The 17,814-nt window shown below is 41.2% G+C and overlaps 1 protein-coding gene across 1 annotated transcript; it reads right to left on the bottom strand.

The window, feature by feature from the left end:
- Positions 1-2,977: 2,977 nt before the first annotated feature.
- On the bottom strand, positions 2,978-14,447 carry LOC134934181 (extracellular calcium-sensing receptor-like). The gene is made up of 4 exons (XM_063929674.1): positions 13,698-14,447; positions 11,799-12,026; positions 10,144-10,267; positions 2,978-3,939 (listed from the first exon to the last, which is right to left on the bottom strand). Exons 1-4 carry the CDS (start codon positions 14,445-14,447, stop codon positions 2,978-2,980), a joined length of 2,064 nt encoding a protein of 687 aa, XP_063785744.1.
- Positions 14,448-17,814: the final 3,367 nt, after the last annotated feature.

The following is a 17,814-nucleotide window of genomic DNA, read 5'->3' as shown; positions in this document are numbered from 1 at the left end:
AGAATTTTGTTTCTCATGGTCTGAGTCCTTCAGGTGCATTTTGGAAAACTCCAGGTGGGCTGCCATGTGCTTTTTATTTAGGAGTGGCTTCCGTCTGGCCACTCTACCATACTGGCCTGATTGGTGGATTGCTGCAGAGATGAGGAATGCTGTAGCTCTGACAGAGTGACCATCAGGTTCTTGATCACCTCCCTGACTAGGGCCCTTCTCCCCCAATTGCTCAGTTTAAACGGCCGGCCAGCTCTAGGAATAGTCCTGGTGGTTTCAAACTTCTTCCATTTATGGATGATGAAGGCCACTGTGCTCATTGGGGCCTTCAAAGCAGCAGATATTTTTCTGTACCCTTCTCCAGATTTGTGCCTCAAGACAATAGTGTCTCGGAGGTCTACAGACAATTCCTTTGACTTTATGCTTGGTTTGTGCTCAGACATGCACTGTCAAGTGTGTGTCCTTATATAGACAGGTGTGTGCCTTTCCAAATCTTGTCCAATAAATTGAATTTACCACAGGTGGACTCCAATCAAGCTGTAGAAACATATCAAGGATGATCAGTGAAAACAGGATGCACCTGGGCTGAATTTTGAGCTTCATGTTAAATTCTTATGTACATGTGATTTCTTATTTTTAATAAATTTGCATTATCATTATGGGGTATTGTGTGTAGAATTTGGAGGGAAAAAATTAATTTATTCCATTTTGGAATAAGGCTGTAACATAACAAAATGTGGAAAAAGTGAAGCGCTGTGAATACTTTCCGGATGCACTGTACATAGCCAGATTTTATTGGGTGTTATAGGATACAGAGTTATTAAAGACACCTCTATTAGGTAAATATTAATCATTTCCTACCTTACACAACATAATGGGCCTAATTCAGACCTGATCGATAGGCTGCGTTTTCTCACAGCCTGTGATCAGGTCCGAACTGCGCATGCGTATGCACCGCAATTCGCAGGTGCATCGGATGACTGCACCGGGCATCGATGCATAGCGGTGGGATGGTGCCAAAAAAGCGATTGCACGGGCGATCGCAAGGTGACTCATAGGACGAGGGTGTTTGTGGGTGCCAACTGACCGTTTTCAGGGAGTGTCTGGAAAAACGCAGGCATGTCCAAGCGTTGGAAGGGAGGGTGTCTGATATCAATTCAGGTCCCGGACAGGCTGAAGTGATAGGGGCTGACCACTGATTGGCTAAGAGAGCCATCTGTCATGGCTCTCAGAAAATCAGCAAGTCCCTAAAGACTTCACTGTGACCCCACCACACTAATGACACCGCCACCTGCACTACCAACACTGCCACACTGCTGGTATTTCCACAGTGCCTGCTCCACCGGCACCCGGCACTGAGGATACTGCTGGCACCCCAAGCACTTAGGACACTGCTGGCACTCCTGTACAGCTGAAACAGCCAGCACCCCTGCACTACTGACTCAGCCAGCACCCCCTCACTGCTGACACCGCCGGCACCCCCACACTGAGGACAATGCCAGCACTCCCGTATTGCCGACACTGTCGGCAGCTGCACACTGAGGATATTCGCCAGAACCCTCTGTCATTATTGGTGTATTCACCCTGCAATGTATCCTACACTATGAAAATGACAGGAAATGTATGGTTTTGAGGTTAATAATACTATAGGGGGAAAAAAGGCTTAAATTATTATGTGATTTTAGCTTTTTTGTCCAATTAAAAAAAAATGCAAATTCAAATCCAAAACCAGTCACTGCAGTTTGGCAAATCCAAAACCAGAAGTCGACAAATCAGAGCCCAATCTGGCACACATCTCTAGAAATAATACAAGACAGGGCACAGCAAACCTTCCACATGCAGCAGCTCACGCATCGGTCAGAAGGGGGAGGACCCTCCAAATATGCCTCAACAAAAGATAATGGACAAATCCAAATAGCCATGCAAACCACCAAAGACACCCATTTACCCTTACCCAGTGGGTCTGTCTTGGAGCACCGCAATGTGCAAAGTACATTTACCAACAAAACCAAAAATAGCAGTGACCAGTCTGCAGCTTCACCCACCATTTCCAAGACCCTAAAAGCTCAGTGAAATGAGCGAGTACAGTAGCAGGGAGAGTAGCAGACACCATCTACAAGAAAGGAAGGAAATGTGCATTAATAGGACAACAGCCATCCACAGGCACTAGCACAACCATAACCCAACACGCAAGAGCCTTCTTAATCAGAAAGCTTTGATCCTATGAGAGCTAAGCAAATAAAGAGATGTTAGCTAGGTATCACCATAGCTCAGGACCAGCCCTAGACATACATCTCCCATACAGGCTCACCCCCACAACCCTCAAGGGCACAAGAACTCTACCACTCCACCTGTGCCAACCAGTATGATTGAAGAGTCATAGAAGCAACAGAGCAATCTTTGAGTGCTTCCATGCCAGCTTGTTAACTTGCCAAACATACAGTTAGCATGACAGGTGTCACCAATGAATAAACACATGCAGAGTCATCTCCCTGAACCTGACCCAGTTAAATCTTGAGCAGGCTTTAGCAATCACATTATCTACTCCCGGCATGTACTATGTCTTGAAGGTGGCGCTACAGGAGAGACAACTCAACGGAAGATGCTCAAGTGCAACACAACCAGGGAAGAGGCCCTCTGGACTTTTATGGCATTTACCATACATATGTTGTCACACCATGAAGACAATGGATGCATCATGGAGGTAATCACCCCGCAACTCTATCACCAAGTAGAGCTATACTGGTATGTTCTATCTTCAAAAAAACTACAATACGTTGTCCATAATATTTTCAGATTACTGCTTGAAACACATACAGCAGTCACTGATATCTGAAAATTATTGTATGGGAAATGCTGTAGATTGTTTGTTAAAATAAATATATAACTTTGTTAATCTCAAATTTTATTTACCCTTTTGGGTTATGGCAAGAGCTGTGCAATATACACCACATACACCAGTATGACAAGTTTTTGTTTTATTATGACTTTAGATACTTTCAGAGTGATTCTCTACATTTAATATCTGCACTCCATTGGTCTTATTTTGATCTCTGATTTTCTTCATAAGATACTCTCTAGTGTTCATCTCTGGTCGGCACACTATAATAAGACATTTAGGCAGAAACATGCAGATTACCAGAGCCCAACTTGAGACCATGATGGCAAAGATTTCCATGGCGACTGTGTATTTTCCTTGAGCACTGAGGGAGGCTGGGATGAAGGACACCCAGACACTGAGGAAGGCCAGCATGCTGAAAGTAATAAACTGGGCCTCGTTGAAGCTGTCAGGGAGTCTCCGAGCCAGGAAGGCAACAATGAAACTAATGGTGGCCAGAAGAAAGAGGTAACCAAACATGGTCCAGAGGGCTATGGGAGATCCCTCATTGCACTCTACAATGATGAGTCCAGGTTTGGTTTGAGTGTTGTACTGTGGGAAAGGAGGGGCGAGCGACAGCCAAGTGAGACATAAAACAAACTGTAACATAAAACAAGTAAAAATTATCATGTAAGACACTTGAGGTGTGGTCCATCTCCTCAGAATGCTGCCTGGTCTGGTGGCAGCGAAAGCAAGCATCACCATGATAGTTTTGGCCAAAATACATGAAACACAGACCGTGAAAACCAGGCCAAATGAAGCCTGACGCAGGAGACATTTCTCAGGATGAGGATAACCTATGAAGACCAAAGAGCAGAGGAAACAGAAAAACAGTGAGACCAAGAGAAGACAGCTGAGAGAGTAATTATTGGCTTTGACTATAGGAGATTGCTTATGATGCCTCAAAAGTTTCAAGATAAGACACGGTGTGAAGGAAGATAGGACACTGACAGCTGCCAGACTGGTTCCTAATACATCTTCATAGGAGAGAAACTCTGTGGCCTTAGGCAGACAGCTTGTTTTCTGGGAATTTGGCCATTGGTCCCACGGACACTTAATACAATCAATGGAATCTAGAAGATAAAGGCAAAGCATTGTAAGACCTACTGTACAGTACTATATATGTTATCAACAATGTCACAACGTACTTGGATTTGTTCTGTTGATATTGAATGAGTGGTGTGTAGTAATTAGTAGAATACATTCAAAAATTTATATTATCTCAACTGAACACATAAAGCTGACATCAGGGACTTCGTGAGAACTTTTGTGCTCCATTACTTAGAGGGATGTAGGTACAACCTTTTATGAATATTGGCCTCTGTGTAGATGTTCCACTATCATGATTCAGTAGAATGTTACCGAAAGGGCATGGGTACATGGGTTTCTGCCCACATTCTCAGCAAGGCATGGGCACAGGTACTCTCCACTCATCACCCCTGCTCAACATTATATATTAAGCTCAAGTATTTTAACAATTCTTAAATGAACCCATCCCACACATGAAGAACGCTCATATTACTTTAAATCTACTTTAACCACTTCACTGGCTAACTTTTTCATCTTATTTACTTAATTATAATTCAAACATATTTAAAAAAATGTTTTTTTATAATTTAATTAAAAAAAATATGACCAAGTGGTGTCTCACACCCCATCCCCCCTTCCGGTGTTCATAGGCCCCTATTGTAAAAGTAACTCCCAACCCCAGTGGCAAAAGATCCCTAAGTGGGAATACCCACACCTTCCCCACTGCTGCACTACAACGCCAATGTGTCACTATATATATGTGTAATAACCCCCAACCAGGGCCAATATATCTCCGGTGGGGCATTACCTACCCCCACCAGTTTTCCCATCAGAGTTTCTAACCTGTCCTTGCTCTCCCCATAGTAAATAAGCAAGAGAGAAAAGACAACTCCTTTTTATGGGGCACTCATTAGTAGTAATCTAATTAAAACGTAACTTTTATTGAAACGGACTCACAATGGACATACAACATAAAACACTCAATTTATGGGGATGTTAATGATATATCTGGCTGTATTAATTACAACTATCCCCTGCTAATGATTTGTTATTCCATTCATCTGTCAAATCACACAGCACTGCCTAATATATGGCTGATTGATTTACCCAATAGGGTAATAAATCAGTATTGTGTGAAAAGAATTACTGAAGAAAAAAGTCAGAAGGAAGATAGGGAAGGATAGATGATAATGCCTGGTTTCTGCTTTTGAAGATCTGCTTAGGTAGCATCGAATCCCCAATGAGAGAACCAACTGGAGCATATATGCATCACTCCCAAGACCTGTATCTGCTGTTAACTCCACCTAGCTAAGCTATGGCAGAGTTAATGAGAGTGCAGGGGAGAGGTCCCTAGCCAGTGTTAAATAACTGTGATACTGATTATTTACTAGCCCTTAATTTGTATCAAATGCAGTATACATTTAGGGCATCGCCCTCTTGTGAATATTCACAGTGAATTTATGTAACATTTAGTGAAGGAACACTCAAAAGATCAAAAAAGATACTTAGGTATGTGTCTGTGACACATTTGATGAATTGGTTTCTAAGAAATACAGCTTTCATATGCAGTGACACCCAGGATGTCTACTGTCCCCAATCTTATCCAATGACATCGAATTGTGGATGAGAGAGTCCTGATGGGTGTGAGTGCAATATGAAAAAAGTGTGCTTCTGCTGTCGTTGTCCCAATAGATGAGTCAAACCGATGAGAGAGCACTTACAAAGAAAAATAAATACAGATGAAAATAAAAATAAAAATAAAAATGATAATACATTATGTGTTTTAGAATAAATTATATTATATTTTCTTGATGTTTTTTTGTACTGTGTTTCTTTGAGTGTATTTACTCCACATCATAAATATAAAGGGATTAGCTCAGTATCAACAAATTTATTTATTCCCATATAATTTATGTTTAAGACCAATAAAACAATGGGTTAATCTGCCCTACAAGATTTGATCAATTAAGTACATAATTATGCAAATGGGTTTATTCTGCCCTTAATGGGTTAATCTACCCAACAAACTGTACAATTAATCCCAATTAGAACACTGTACAATTAATCAATTAAGTGCATAATTTCTGTAGTATGTTAAGTACCCACACAATAAACAATGTGCGTTTAATCAATTAGGTATATGATTAATGTAGTATATTCAGTACCCGCACAGTAAAGATTATATCCAATTTAGAACACATTTGCATTATATTTGCTCTAATCAAAATAATTTACATTATATTTGCAGAAGGCGGATTTGTACATGCGGATGCGACCCTGGTCGCTCGTACCACAGTAAGAAGAAACACCCTACTATTCAATTCATCCACAATTATTCATATTATACTAATAGTAAATTGATTGTTAAATAATTAAGCATGTAATAGCCCATCAGTAATAAAAATGGTGCGATAATAGAATAAGAGTAGGGAATGTTGTTACTTATCCTCTGTGTGTTGTTATCGATTACCCTCTGCTGCTATCAGTGTGCGGCTCCTCATTACTCGTTTGGCTCCGAGGCCGTGATGCTAGGAGATGTAGTTACTAATGTCTCCGACATGCACCTCCCTTTAGGATATCCTTATTCTAGGGCGTCATCGGGATGGCTGGTCACAGTCAAATAACTGGCGTTCAAAACCACCGCGGGCAAATTGCAGCCCGTCGCTGCCACTAGATCGGTGTATAAAGGCAGGAGAAGCAATTCTCAAATGGCATCCACGTACGCTGTCATCCGTCATTAATCCCTCACTGACATACACTTCCCTTCAGGATATCCTTGATCTAGGACATCCACGGGATGACTGGTCACAATCAGGAGCCTGCCGTCTTAGACTGCCGCGGGCAGCGTGCAGCCCGTCGTAGCCGCTGAACCTATGTATATGAGCAGGATAGGCAGTTTACGGGTAACATCCACATGCACTGTTATCCGCCGTTAACCCAACGTGCACGTTTCACCTGGAAGCCGTCCAGGTGAAACGTGCACGTTGGGTTAACGGCGGATAACAGTGCATGTGGATGTTACCCGTAAACTGCCTATCCTGCTCATATACATAGGTTCAGCGGCTACGACGGGCTGCACGCTGCCCGCGGCAGTCTAAGACGGCAGGCTCCTGATTGTGACCAGTCATCCCGTGGATGTCCTAGATCAAGGATATCCTGAAGGGAAGTGTATGTCAGTGAGGGATTAATGACGGATGACAGCGTACGTGGATGCCATTTGAGAATTGCTTCTCCTGCCTTTATACACCGATCTAGTGGCAGCGACGGGCTGCAATTTGCCCGCGGTGGTTTTGAACGCCAGTTATTTGGCTGTGACCAGCCATCCCGATGACGCCCTAGAATAAGGATATCCTAAAGGGAGGTGCATGTCGGAGACATTAGTAACTACATCTCCTAGCATCACGGCCTCGGAGCCAAACGAGTAATGAGGAGCCGCACACTGATAGCAGCAGAGGGTAATCGATACAACACACAGAGGATAAGTAACAACATTCCCTACTCTTATTCTATTATCGCACCATTTTTATTACTGATGGGCTATTACATGCTTAATTATTTAACAATCAATTTACTATTAGTATAATATGAATAATTGTGGATGAATTGAATAGTAGGGTGTTTCTTCTTACTGTGGTACGAGCGACCAGGGTCGCATCCGCATGTACAAATCCGCCTTCTGCAAATATAATGTAAATTATTTTGATTAGAGCAAATATAATGCAAATGTGTTCTAAATTGGATATAATCTTTACTGTGCGGGTACTGAATATACTACATTAATCATATACCTAATTGATTAAACGCACATTGTTTATTGTGTGGGTACTTAACATACTACAGAAATTATGCACTTAATTGATTAATTGTACAGTGTTCTAATTGGGATTAATTGTACAGTTTGTTGGGTAGATTAACCCATTAAGGGCAGAATAAACCCATTTGCATAATTATGTACTTAATTGATCAAATCTTGTAGGGCAGATTAACCCATTGTTTTATTGGTCTTAAACATAAATTATATGGGAATAAATAAATTTGTTGATACTGAGCTAATCCCTTTATATTTATGATGTGGAGTAAATACACTCAAAGAAACACAGTACAAAAAAACATCAAGAAAATATAATATAATTTATTCTAAAACACATAATGTATTATCATTTTTATTTTTATTTTTATTTTCATCTGTATTTATTTTTCTTTGTAAGTGCTCTCTCATCGGTTTGACTCATCTATTGAGACAACGACAGCAGAAGCACACTTTTTTCATATTGCACTCACACCCATCAGGACTCTCTCATCCACAATTCGATGTCATTGGATAAGATTGGGGACAGTAGACATCCTGGGTGTCACTGCATATGAAAGCTGTATTTCTTAGAAACCAATTCATCAAATGTGTCACAGACACATACCTAAGTATCTTTTTTGATCTTTTGAGTGTTCCTTCACTAAATGTTACATAAATTCACTGTGAATATTCACAAGAGGGCGATGCCCTAAATGTATACTGCATTTGATACAAATTAAGGGCTAGTAAATAATCAGTATCACAGTTATTTAACACTGGCTAGGGACCTCTCCCCTGCACTCTCATTAACTCTGCCATAGCTTAGCTAGGTGGAGTTAACAGCAGATACAGGTCTTGGGAGTGATGCATATATGCTCCAGTTGGTTCTCTCATTGGGGATTCGATGCTACCTAAGCAGATCTTCAAAAGCAGAAACCAGGCATTATCATCTATCCTTCCCTATCTTCCTTCTGACTTTTTTCTTCAGTAATTCTTTTCACACAATACTGATTTATTACCCTATTGGGTAAATCAATCAGCCATATATTAGGCAGTGCTGTGTGATTTGACAGATGAATGGAATAACAAATCATTAGCAGGGGATAGTTGTAATTAATACAGCCAGATATATCATTAACATCCCCATAAATTGAGTGTTTTATGTTGTATGTCCATTGTGAGTCCGTTTCAATAAAAGTTACATTTTAATTAGATTACTACTAATGAGTGCCCCATAAAAAGGAGTTGTCTTTTCTCTCTTGCTTATTAATTGTGTCTTTAACAACTCAAGGGAGCACCGCCGGGTGTTAGTTATTGTGACAAGTTTATGATTCAACAAGTAATGGTTAACATTAGATATCAGTGACAACAACATATTTTTCTTATTCCGGTTTTGTATTTTTGTTATACCATTAGACAGGTAGCTCAGTGCGCCATTTCTCCCACAACAATCCTGGTTTCTCCCCATAGTATTCGTGCTCTGTAGTCTGGCTGCCTTGTCGGCTTTGTATGGTGCCAACATGGTGCATATGATACCCTTGCATAACTGGGCACATCATAATCTGCATCTGATCCAGCGTACCATGCAATATATGTCTTTCTTTCATACGTCCAACCCTACATGAGTGTTTCTGTCCTTAGTGATGGTAGCGAGGGTGATGATCATATGTAAATCATTTTGTGACAGAAGCTTCGCTAACTTCATTAAGGGCCTGATTCTCAGTTACACACAATGGCGCAGTTCATGGCGTTGAACGCTTTTGTGTTATTGAGCATGAGCGGGAATCCTAAAAACTCATGCGGCACATGCCTTACAGTGTATGAGGGCTCGAAAGAGAGGCTTTAGTGCTACAGCATGACAGATAAAAAGGGGGTGAACGTGGACCTGGGCCCCCACTGGGCTGCTCCAATTGGCCTGGCACCTCTCTGCGCCATTGGCACAGTATCAATGCATCCACAAAGTGCCGCGGCCGGTGAGCCGTGTCATCGCACGGCTAGCCCGCCGCTAGAAACTGCACTGCCTGTCGGATTGGCTGGACAGGCCCCAGAAATCTTCTGGGATAGCCAATATTGGCAGTGCAGCTGGATCCAGAGTTTTAATAATAATAATAATAATAATAATAATAAAATTTTAAAAATCATACACAGTATGCTATGTTTTTACAGATAAAAAGGGGGTGAACGTGGACCTGGGCCCCCACTGGGCTGCTCCAATTGGCCTGGCACCTCTCTGCGCCATTGGCACAGTATCAAGGTGCAGTTTCTCAACATCCTAAACAATACCCAGGTAATCCATAAGCAATACAAAAATACACTACGCATTGCTGAAATTCTTTTTTTCTTTTTCCAGACGTTGGGATCTCCAGCCTCTTTCTTAGTTTCATCCTGTATTTACCACTCCTCTATCTCTTACTGTTTGATATCTCAGGCTGACTCACAATGCCCTGGCTTGCTGTACCTGTCTGGGTGGAGATTTCTCCTTGTAGACACTGGACACATTCGAAGCAGCAGGCGGGTTTTCCAGGTATAGCAGACTTCCTGTATCCTGGAGAACAGCTCTCACTGCAGACTGACCTGGGGACCTGGGTGAATATATTCAGAGAATAACATGTCACATTACATTGTCATTTAGAATCATCATAGATTTTTATCTGCCATAAATTGTCATGTTTGCTTGGTTGACTTAGCAGAAGACATAACTGGCTGGAGGTAGAATGTGAACCACTCAAGACCAAACCATGATACTTACATCCAATCTTCATTGGCCATCTTAGGCACTAGGGGGTGGAGTAAGGTTAGGCTGCAAGGGTGGGAGGGTTAGGGTTAGGCTGCTGGGGGAGGACTAAGGTTAGGCCCTAAGAAGGGAATGTTAGGGTTAGGCACTAAGGGGGGGGTGGTGGTTATGGTTAGGCACTGAAGGGGGATGGATAGGGTTAGGCTGCAAGTAGGTAGGGTTTGAGTTAAGAAACTAGGGGGAGAGGGTTAGTATACTTACCCACCGGGTTTCGGGATTCTGACCACTGGAATGCCGCTGTCGGTCTTCTGACTGCCGGCACAGTAATAGCCAGGATCCTGTACCCAACCCTAAGTAACTACACTGGCTGATAACATGGGCAAAACAACACAAGAACTCACTTCGATAGCTCTGTACATGGGGGACATTTTGAACTCAATGTCTTCAACTATCTAGCACTTGATTTTGTCATCTAACCTGCACTAAACATAAAAAATCCCAGTGGCCTATTGATTGCTGTGGTCCGATACAAATTTTGGACTACTGTACTTCACCAGTGAAACTGTAGCCTACTGTATATGTTAATTGAGTGTTTTACCAACTCCAGTCTTCAGGGACCCTAACAGTGCACATATTCCAGATCTTTCCAGCAACACAACTGAAATAATTGGCTCCACCTGTCGATTTTTTAAATTATGTTGACCAGTAAGCAATACATTTGTGCACTAACAAGGAGATCTGTAAAACATGCCACATTAGTGGTCCCTGAGTGCTGGAGTTGGGAAACACTGCATTAATTGATAATACAATGCCTCATAGAATGTGGTAGAGCTAAACAAAGCTCTTGCAAGTAAGTTCAACGAAAAAATGCCCAAGTGGTATTTTGCAATTATGCTGGCCAATATCAAGATCAGCGGGATCCTGGGATTTTGGCCTAAATTGGCCAGGATTGAATCCCAGTATTGGAGCTTCCAATCCCGGCATTCGGAAGTAGCCACCAACTGTTTTTTCTTTTCAATGCCTGGGAGCGTTGAGCATCTTAAGGAGGCTTAGACGCTGCCCGGCTCCCCCTGTCCCCGTCTGTGAGCACTGCGAAAAGTGACATGATGTCAAAGCTCATGTTACGCCGCCCAGACTGCCCAAACTTCACCTCACCACAGTCCTCCATAAGTGGACCCATCCTCCCACTCACCTGTACAGAGGATGGTAAGTTATGGTGCGGTGAGGTGGACCTGGGTGGGTGGAACATTGACAACCCAATCCCGGGTGTCCCGTAAATCCCGGGATTGATCATTTTTCAATCCCGATCCCTGGGATTGAAAAAACGGCGCAGGATTTTCCTCCCTATTTGTAATATTAAGCTCAATTGGAAGTCTCACCTCTTTATCTCCCATCGCCCAAAGGAATAAGCTTGAGTTAATGTCCAGTGCTTGACCAACGGATGTTGCGGTGTCATAACTTCCAACCTTAATACTTTCCATGGAACCTCCTGTACCCATCTGCCAGTTCACAATGTCGTAGACTTCTGGTGTACCACCATTTTCATCAAAGTAAATTTCTCTCCCAGTGGTAAGTTTAACCCTAACATTCCTGATATAATATAGGAGCTGCAAACAAAATGTTTTATTGTTTAATATGATGAAACCAAACATTTAATTTTGTTATTATATATAATAATATATAATGCAGTAATTTTTACTAGCAACTGGATACAGTGAATCTAGAATGTATGAATTATATATTGTACTGTACAGTATCTCAGATGCATGATGGTATCACATTGGAAACTCTGCTGATCTGTAAGGATTTTGTCAGCATTCAGCTTGTCCTCCATTAAGTCATTTGAACCATGTACACACAGTGGCAGATCTGGAATGTGATGCATTCTGCGGCTTGGAAGCAGTGGGTAGCTTTAACTGGCATTGCCCTATGGGCTTCTCAACACATTGTCCCCTGAGAGGGATCCAATTAGATCCCTCCCAGCACTCCTCACAGCTACTGCATCACTTTGTACTTGAGCAGAGGGGCTCCCAGGTCCTAAACCCAGAAGTCCCCATATCGGGCAAACTGGTTTGCTGGGGGTCGAATCTCCCGAGGATTGGAAAAGTGTGTACCCAGTTTAAGAAAGGTTATGTACACTCTCACTCTTTGTAACATTGTTTGTATTATTTTTTGGCTTGCCATAATATCCCATTAAACTGGGACACCTATGATTTACGCAGGTTCTGTGGTGGAATAAAACCAGGTGAAATGAAGGTTCAAATTTAGCCAGCCAGAAAACCTGTGTATAGCATCCTGGTTTAACCCCTTCAGTGGTTTATTTTTTATTCCCATGTCACACCTCCCAGGGTGGGTTTTTAAATGAATTACCTGCTCATTGCCAGGGGTTTCATGTGCTGGGATCCATGCCAGTTGCCAAGGGTAATGCTTGTTGCCAAGGGTAATGCTCATTGCCAAGTGGAGGGAGTATTCGCTGGTGAGCGCCAGCCCGCCAGCACTAATATCCTGCTCCCCCTCCTCCCTCTTCCCTAATGCTCCACTCAAGGGGGCGGAGTTTCATAGAATGACGTGATTGAGTCATGCCATCAAGATGCAACCACATCATTTTGCGAAAATCCATCCCCCAAGCGGAGAACGAGGGAGGAAGGGGAGCAGAATGCATCCACAAAGTGCAGCGGCCGGTGAGCCATGTGATCGGATGGCTAGCCCGCCACTAGAAATTGCACTACCTGTCGGATTGGCTGGACATGCCCCAGAAATCTTCTGTGATAGCCAATATTGGCAGTGCAGCTGGCTGCGGAGTAATAATAATAATAATAATAATAATAATAAAATAAATCATACACAGTATGCTATGTTTTTCTTCTTCCTTTATTTATTTGATCTAAATGAATATCCCCTAATTACTACTAAGAGGACTGGATCTGAAAACAAGCACTAAAAAGATAAGTATTGCATGTTATTATTATTATGTTATTATTTTATAATCTACCTTTTTTTCTCTTGAAGACCTCTACTCATTTAACCTCTTTGTTACACATTTCTATATGAAAATCAACACTGCTTATCTAGTTGGGAGTGAACTGACATCATTGGTCTTAAGGGGAGTGCCACTCTAGACAAACAGACTAAACTGGTGATTTGTGCTTTTTCTCATTTTTACACACCTACTACTGTAAGTTACACTATTACACTAGGCACTGTTTTCATCCATTTCTTCACAATATATATGTTTAGATTGTGTTTGACCTCATTTTCAGTGTTTAAAATGAAATTACCTGCCATGGGTTGAAATTCCAAATGTTGGTGCACTTCATTAAAGAAACTGAACCTTTGCCCATCTTGCACTGTTTCAGATCTTCCAAAGCTTTGGCCATGACATTGACTGCAGCATAGAAATTGTTGATGTATTTTAGGCTGGTGACAAAGGTGTTGCTATTCTTAACGCTCTCTATAGTTTCGTTTCCTGTGCACACTTTTACCGCGCTCTCCAGTGCACTTGTACTATTTTTCTCATGGAACTTGCAACTGAAAACCTGCTCCCAAAATAGCTTCACCCAGTTCTGACCCAAAGATGTGAAAGGATGGGTTTTATTAAGAAAGTCACTCAATCCCGGAATCACCCGATAGCTGGTGCCTATACCAACAGTGCCAGAGAGAGCCTGAAAATAATTCCCATTTAACAACAAGGTAGTCTTGGACCAGCCTGCGTTGGCAATGAAAACTTTCCCTTCCACATTCTGTATCAACATCTCATTCATAACTGGAACCAAGTCAACATCAAGGGAGAAGACAACTATGACCTTAGCGGTTGACTCTTTAATGACCTTGACTATATGGGGAGCATTGCGGTCTGATTGACCTAAAATAATGTATTCTGTGAAGGCCACACATGCTCCAGCTTTGATGATCTCTTGACTAATTGGTTGAATTCCCTGTTGACCATAATCATTGTTTGCAGCCAACAGGCCGACCCAGGTCCAACCAAAATGCAGAATAAGCTTTGCTAGTTCCTTAGACTGTGCCATATCACTAGCAATTGTCCTAAAGAAGGTGGGAAACATTACTCTATTACTCAAGAGAGATACACTTGATAATGGACTGATCTGAAAATAAATAAATGTAACAGTTTATTGCTAATAACATGGTATTTCTCATATCACTTGCAAATGCATTGTAAAGAAATTTAGCAGTTATAAAATATGTGCCATATTAAATATCTATCTATCTATCTATCTATCTATCTATCTATCTATCTATCTATCTATCTATCATCTATCTTTTATTTATAATTAGCAGTTATAAAGTATGTGCCAAAATGTGCCATATTAAGAGCAGTATTCAATTCAAGTTGAATTTCCCGACAGATTCAACCTATTCAAAGTGCCATTTATCCGATAAGTCAAAAAATCCAACTTGTCGGAAATCACGTTAGATCCACATGTTTTGTCGGATTCGTGGCCAAATCCGACAGGATTTAGCCCAGTTTCCGATAATGTCAATCCGACTTTAAAAAAAAGTCGGATTAGCATTGTCAGGAGCGGCCGCTAATTAAATACTGAGATGTCGGATCCTTTCCAACATCAATTGAATACACCCCTATCTATCTATCTATCTATCTATCTATCTATCTATCTATCTATCTATCTATCTATCTATCTATCTATCTTTATTTAAAATACAGCCCAATATTTTGTAGGATAAATTTACATTCAGTTACAGAACACCTCAAACCTTGAGAACTGGAAAAACGCAAAGTGAAAGATAACTACGTATAATAAATTTGACTCTGCAATAATGGGAGTCACCACATGAAGTTTGGTAAAAAAAAAAGAAAAGAAAGTATACAAACAACATAAAAACAAATTAAACAGCTTATAGATATTGATTTAAACAAACAATTTAAAGTGCATAATTCAATATATTAGTTCATACAGTAGGAGTACAATCCGGAACTTGTAGCCTCAAAAGAACAGAAATATATGAATATTAATTTTTGCAACAAGTTTTAAGGAGCAGAATTCAATTAATCCTATAAGGAAATGACAACTTTAGCCAATGAAATGAGTGTTGGGTCTTGCCGAAGGCGTTCGCTGCACACCAGCAACATCTTCTATTGTGGCTTACTGTAGATCCCACTGTGTCCAAATTGGTCACATTTACTGGTCACATCCAATGTTTATAATCAGATCTCATTCCTCCCGGTGTAAATCCTTTAAGGTCCTTGGTCTTGGCACTGTAAACAATATTTTGCAGATCTGCAATTTCTCTTTCTCTATCAATTACCACGTCCGTCGAGGATTAAAAGTCTTGCAAATGATTCTACTAAAAGTACATTACATCATGCATGCACAATATTATCATTTTTTGTTAAAGAATAAAGTAATTCAGGTGCAATTGTTGCACAGAAAATAACAATATTGTACACAAACTGATTATATATATATATATACAGGTTGAGTATCCCTTATCCAAAATGCTTGGGACCAGAGGTATTTTGGATATCGGATTTTTCCGTATTTTGGAATAAATGCATACCATAATGAGATATCATGGCGATGGGACCTAAGTCTAAGCACAGAATGTATTTATGTTTCATATACACCTTATACACACAGCCTAAAAGTCATTTTAGCCAATATTTTTTATAACTTTGTGCATTAAACAAAGTGTGTCTACATTCACACAAATCATTTATGTTTCATATACACCTTATACATACAGCCTGAAGGTCATTTAATACAATATTTTTAATAACTGTGTATTAAACAAAGTTTGTGTACATTGAGCCATCAGAAAACAAAGGTTTCACTATCTCACTCTCACGCAAAATAGTCCGTATTTCGGAATATTCCGTATTTCGGAATATTTGGATATGGGATACTCAACCTGTATATATATATATATATAAATAAATCAATAAAATAGTCCAGAATGCCCGGCTCTCCCACTATAAAACTGCTGCTGTGCCGGGTGCCCCCATGACCATAATAGTATACTTTCCTGGGGAATGTGGCACTCCTAGCGGCTTAAAAGACGATTCTATATATACATGCTGTGTAAGCAACGTTTCAATGCATTTAATGCTGCATCGTCATCAGGTCATGACCTGATGACGATGCAGCATTAAATACATTAAAACGTATTTAATACATATTTTTTAAGGGTGTTACTAAAGGTAATAGTTTGTGACATAAATAGTACATGCAGCAAAAGTTGTAAAAACATGGAAAACCCCTTTAAAAAATGCCTCGACCATATGTGTCGTCCTTTTTCATGTTGACATTTGGACCCTGTCGATCTTTGGAATGTTTACCTTTTGACCCTGTCTAACTTTTGACTGTCGACATTTTGACTGCTGAACTTTTGACCATGTCTAACTTTTGACAGTCGAACATATGGTGTCACCCTATTGACTGTCTACCTAGACAATATCTATGATTTGGAACCCATTTTCCATATATGGGACATGGAAGTACTAGGGCCCTCATTCCGAGTTGATCGCTAGCTGCTTTCGTTCGCAGCGCAGCGATCAGGCAAAAAAACTGCAGTTCTGTGCATGCGTATTTGCGCGCATGCGCATGCGCGTCGTACTCTTACAATGAACAATGTAGTTTCACACAAGGTCTACCGAAGCTTTTCAGTCGCACTGCTGGCCGCAGAGTGATTGACAGGAAGTGGGTGTTTCTGGGTGTCAACTGACCGTTTTCAGGGAGTGAGTGGAAAAGCGCAGGCGTGTCAGATAAAAACACAGGCGTGACTGGGGAAACATAGTCATGGCTGGCTGAACGCAGGGCGTGTTCGTGACATCAAAACAGGAACTAAATAGTCTGCAGTGATCACAAGCTAGGAGTAGGTCTGGAGCTACTCTGACACCGCACAAAATTATTTTGTAGCCACTGTGCGATCATTTCGTTCGCACTTCTGCTAAGCCAAGATAAACTCCCAGAGGGCGGCGGCTTAGCGTTTGCATGGCTGCTAAAAACAGATAGCAAGCGAACAACTCGGAATGAGGGCCTATGTCTCATATTACCCCCCATAATGGAAGTTTTTCATAGATGTAGAAGAACACAGAGGAGTGCACAGAGGTTAGACGGCCCGACCAATGTGTGGCCAACGTTCCCAATATTTCTGCTTGCATGTGTGAATGGCGTATGCAAGATGCCGGTAGGGGTCGTCCCTGTGCACAAGATGGCGGTCATTAGCAAGTCATAAGTCATTAGCATATTTTCGCAAGTCCACTGTGAATGAAATCACAACTGCGCCTGCAACTATGGTCATTTCTGAATCAGGACCAGTAAGGGAAAATCTGGAAGTTACCCTAAAAACTTAATTATTTCACCTTTAAAAAGACCAAAAAACAAATATACTGTATGTAGTCTAGATGAGACAAAA

This window comes from Pseudophryne corroboree, chromosome 6 (assembly GCF_028390025.1).
Source record: "Pseudophryne corroboree isolate aPseCor3 chromosome 6, aPseCor3.hap2, whole genome shotgun sequence".
Classification (NCBI taxonomy): domain Eukaryota; kingdom Metazoa; phylum Chordata; class Amphibia; order Anura; family Myobatrachidae; genus Pseudophryne; species Pseudophryne corroboree.
Note: the sequence above shows the minus strand (reverse complement) of the source record. Positions and strands in the feature narration are given on the sequence as shown.

Bases quoted from the DNA above. Each gene is read 5' to 3' on its own strand.
- LOC134934181 (XM_063929674.1), bottom strand. From the start codon at position 14,447: ATGGCACAGTCTAAGGAACTAGCAAAGCTTATTCTGCATTTTGGTTGG. The intron at 12,027-13,697 runs GTAATTTCATTT...TTTTGTTTGCAG, and splicing joins GGAATTTCAACCCATGGCAG to CTCCTATATTATATCAGGAA. The intron at 3,940-10,143 runs GTACAGCAAGCC...TTTATCTTCTAG, and splicing joins AGAAATCTCCACCCAGACAG to ATTCCATTGATTGTATTAAG.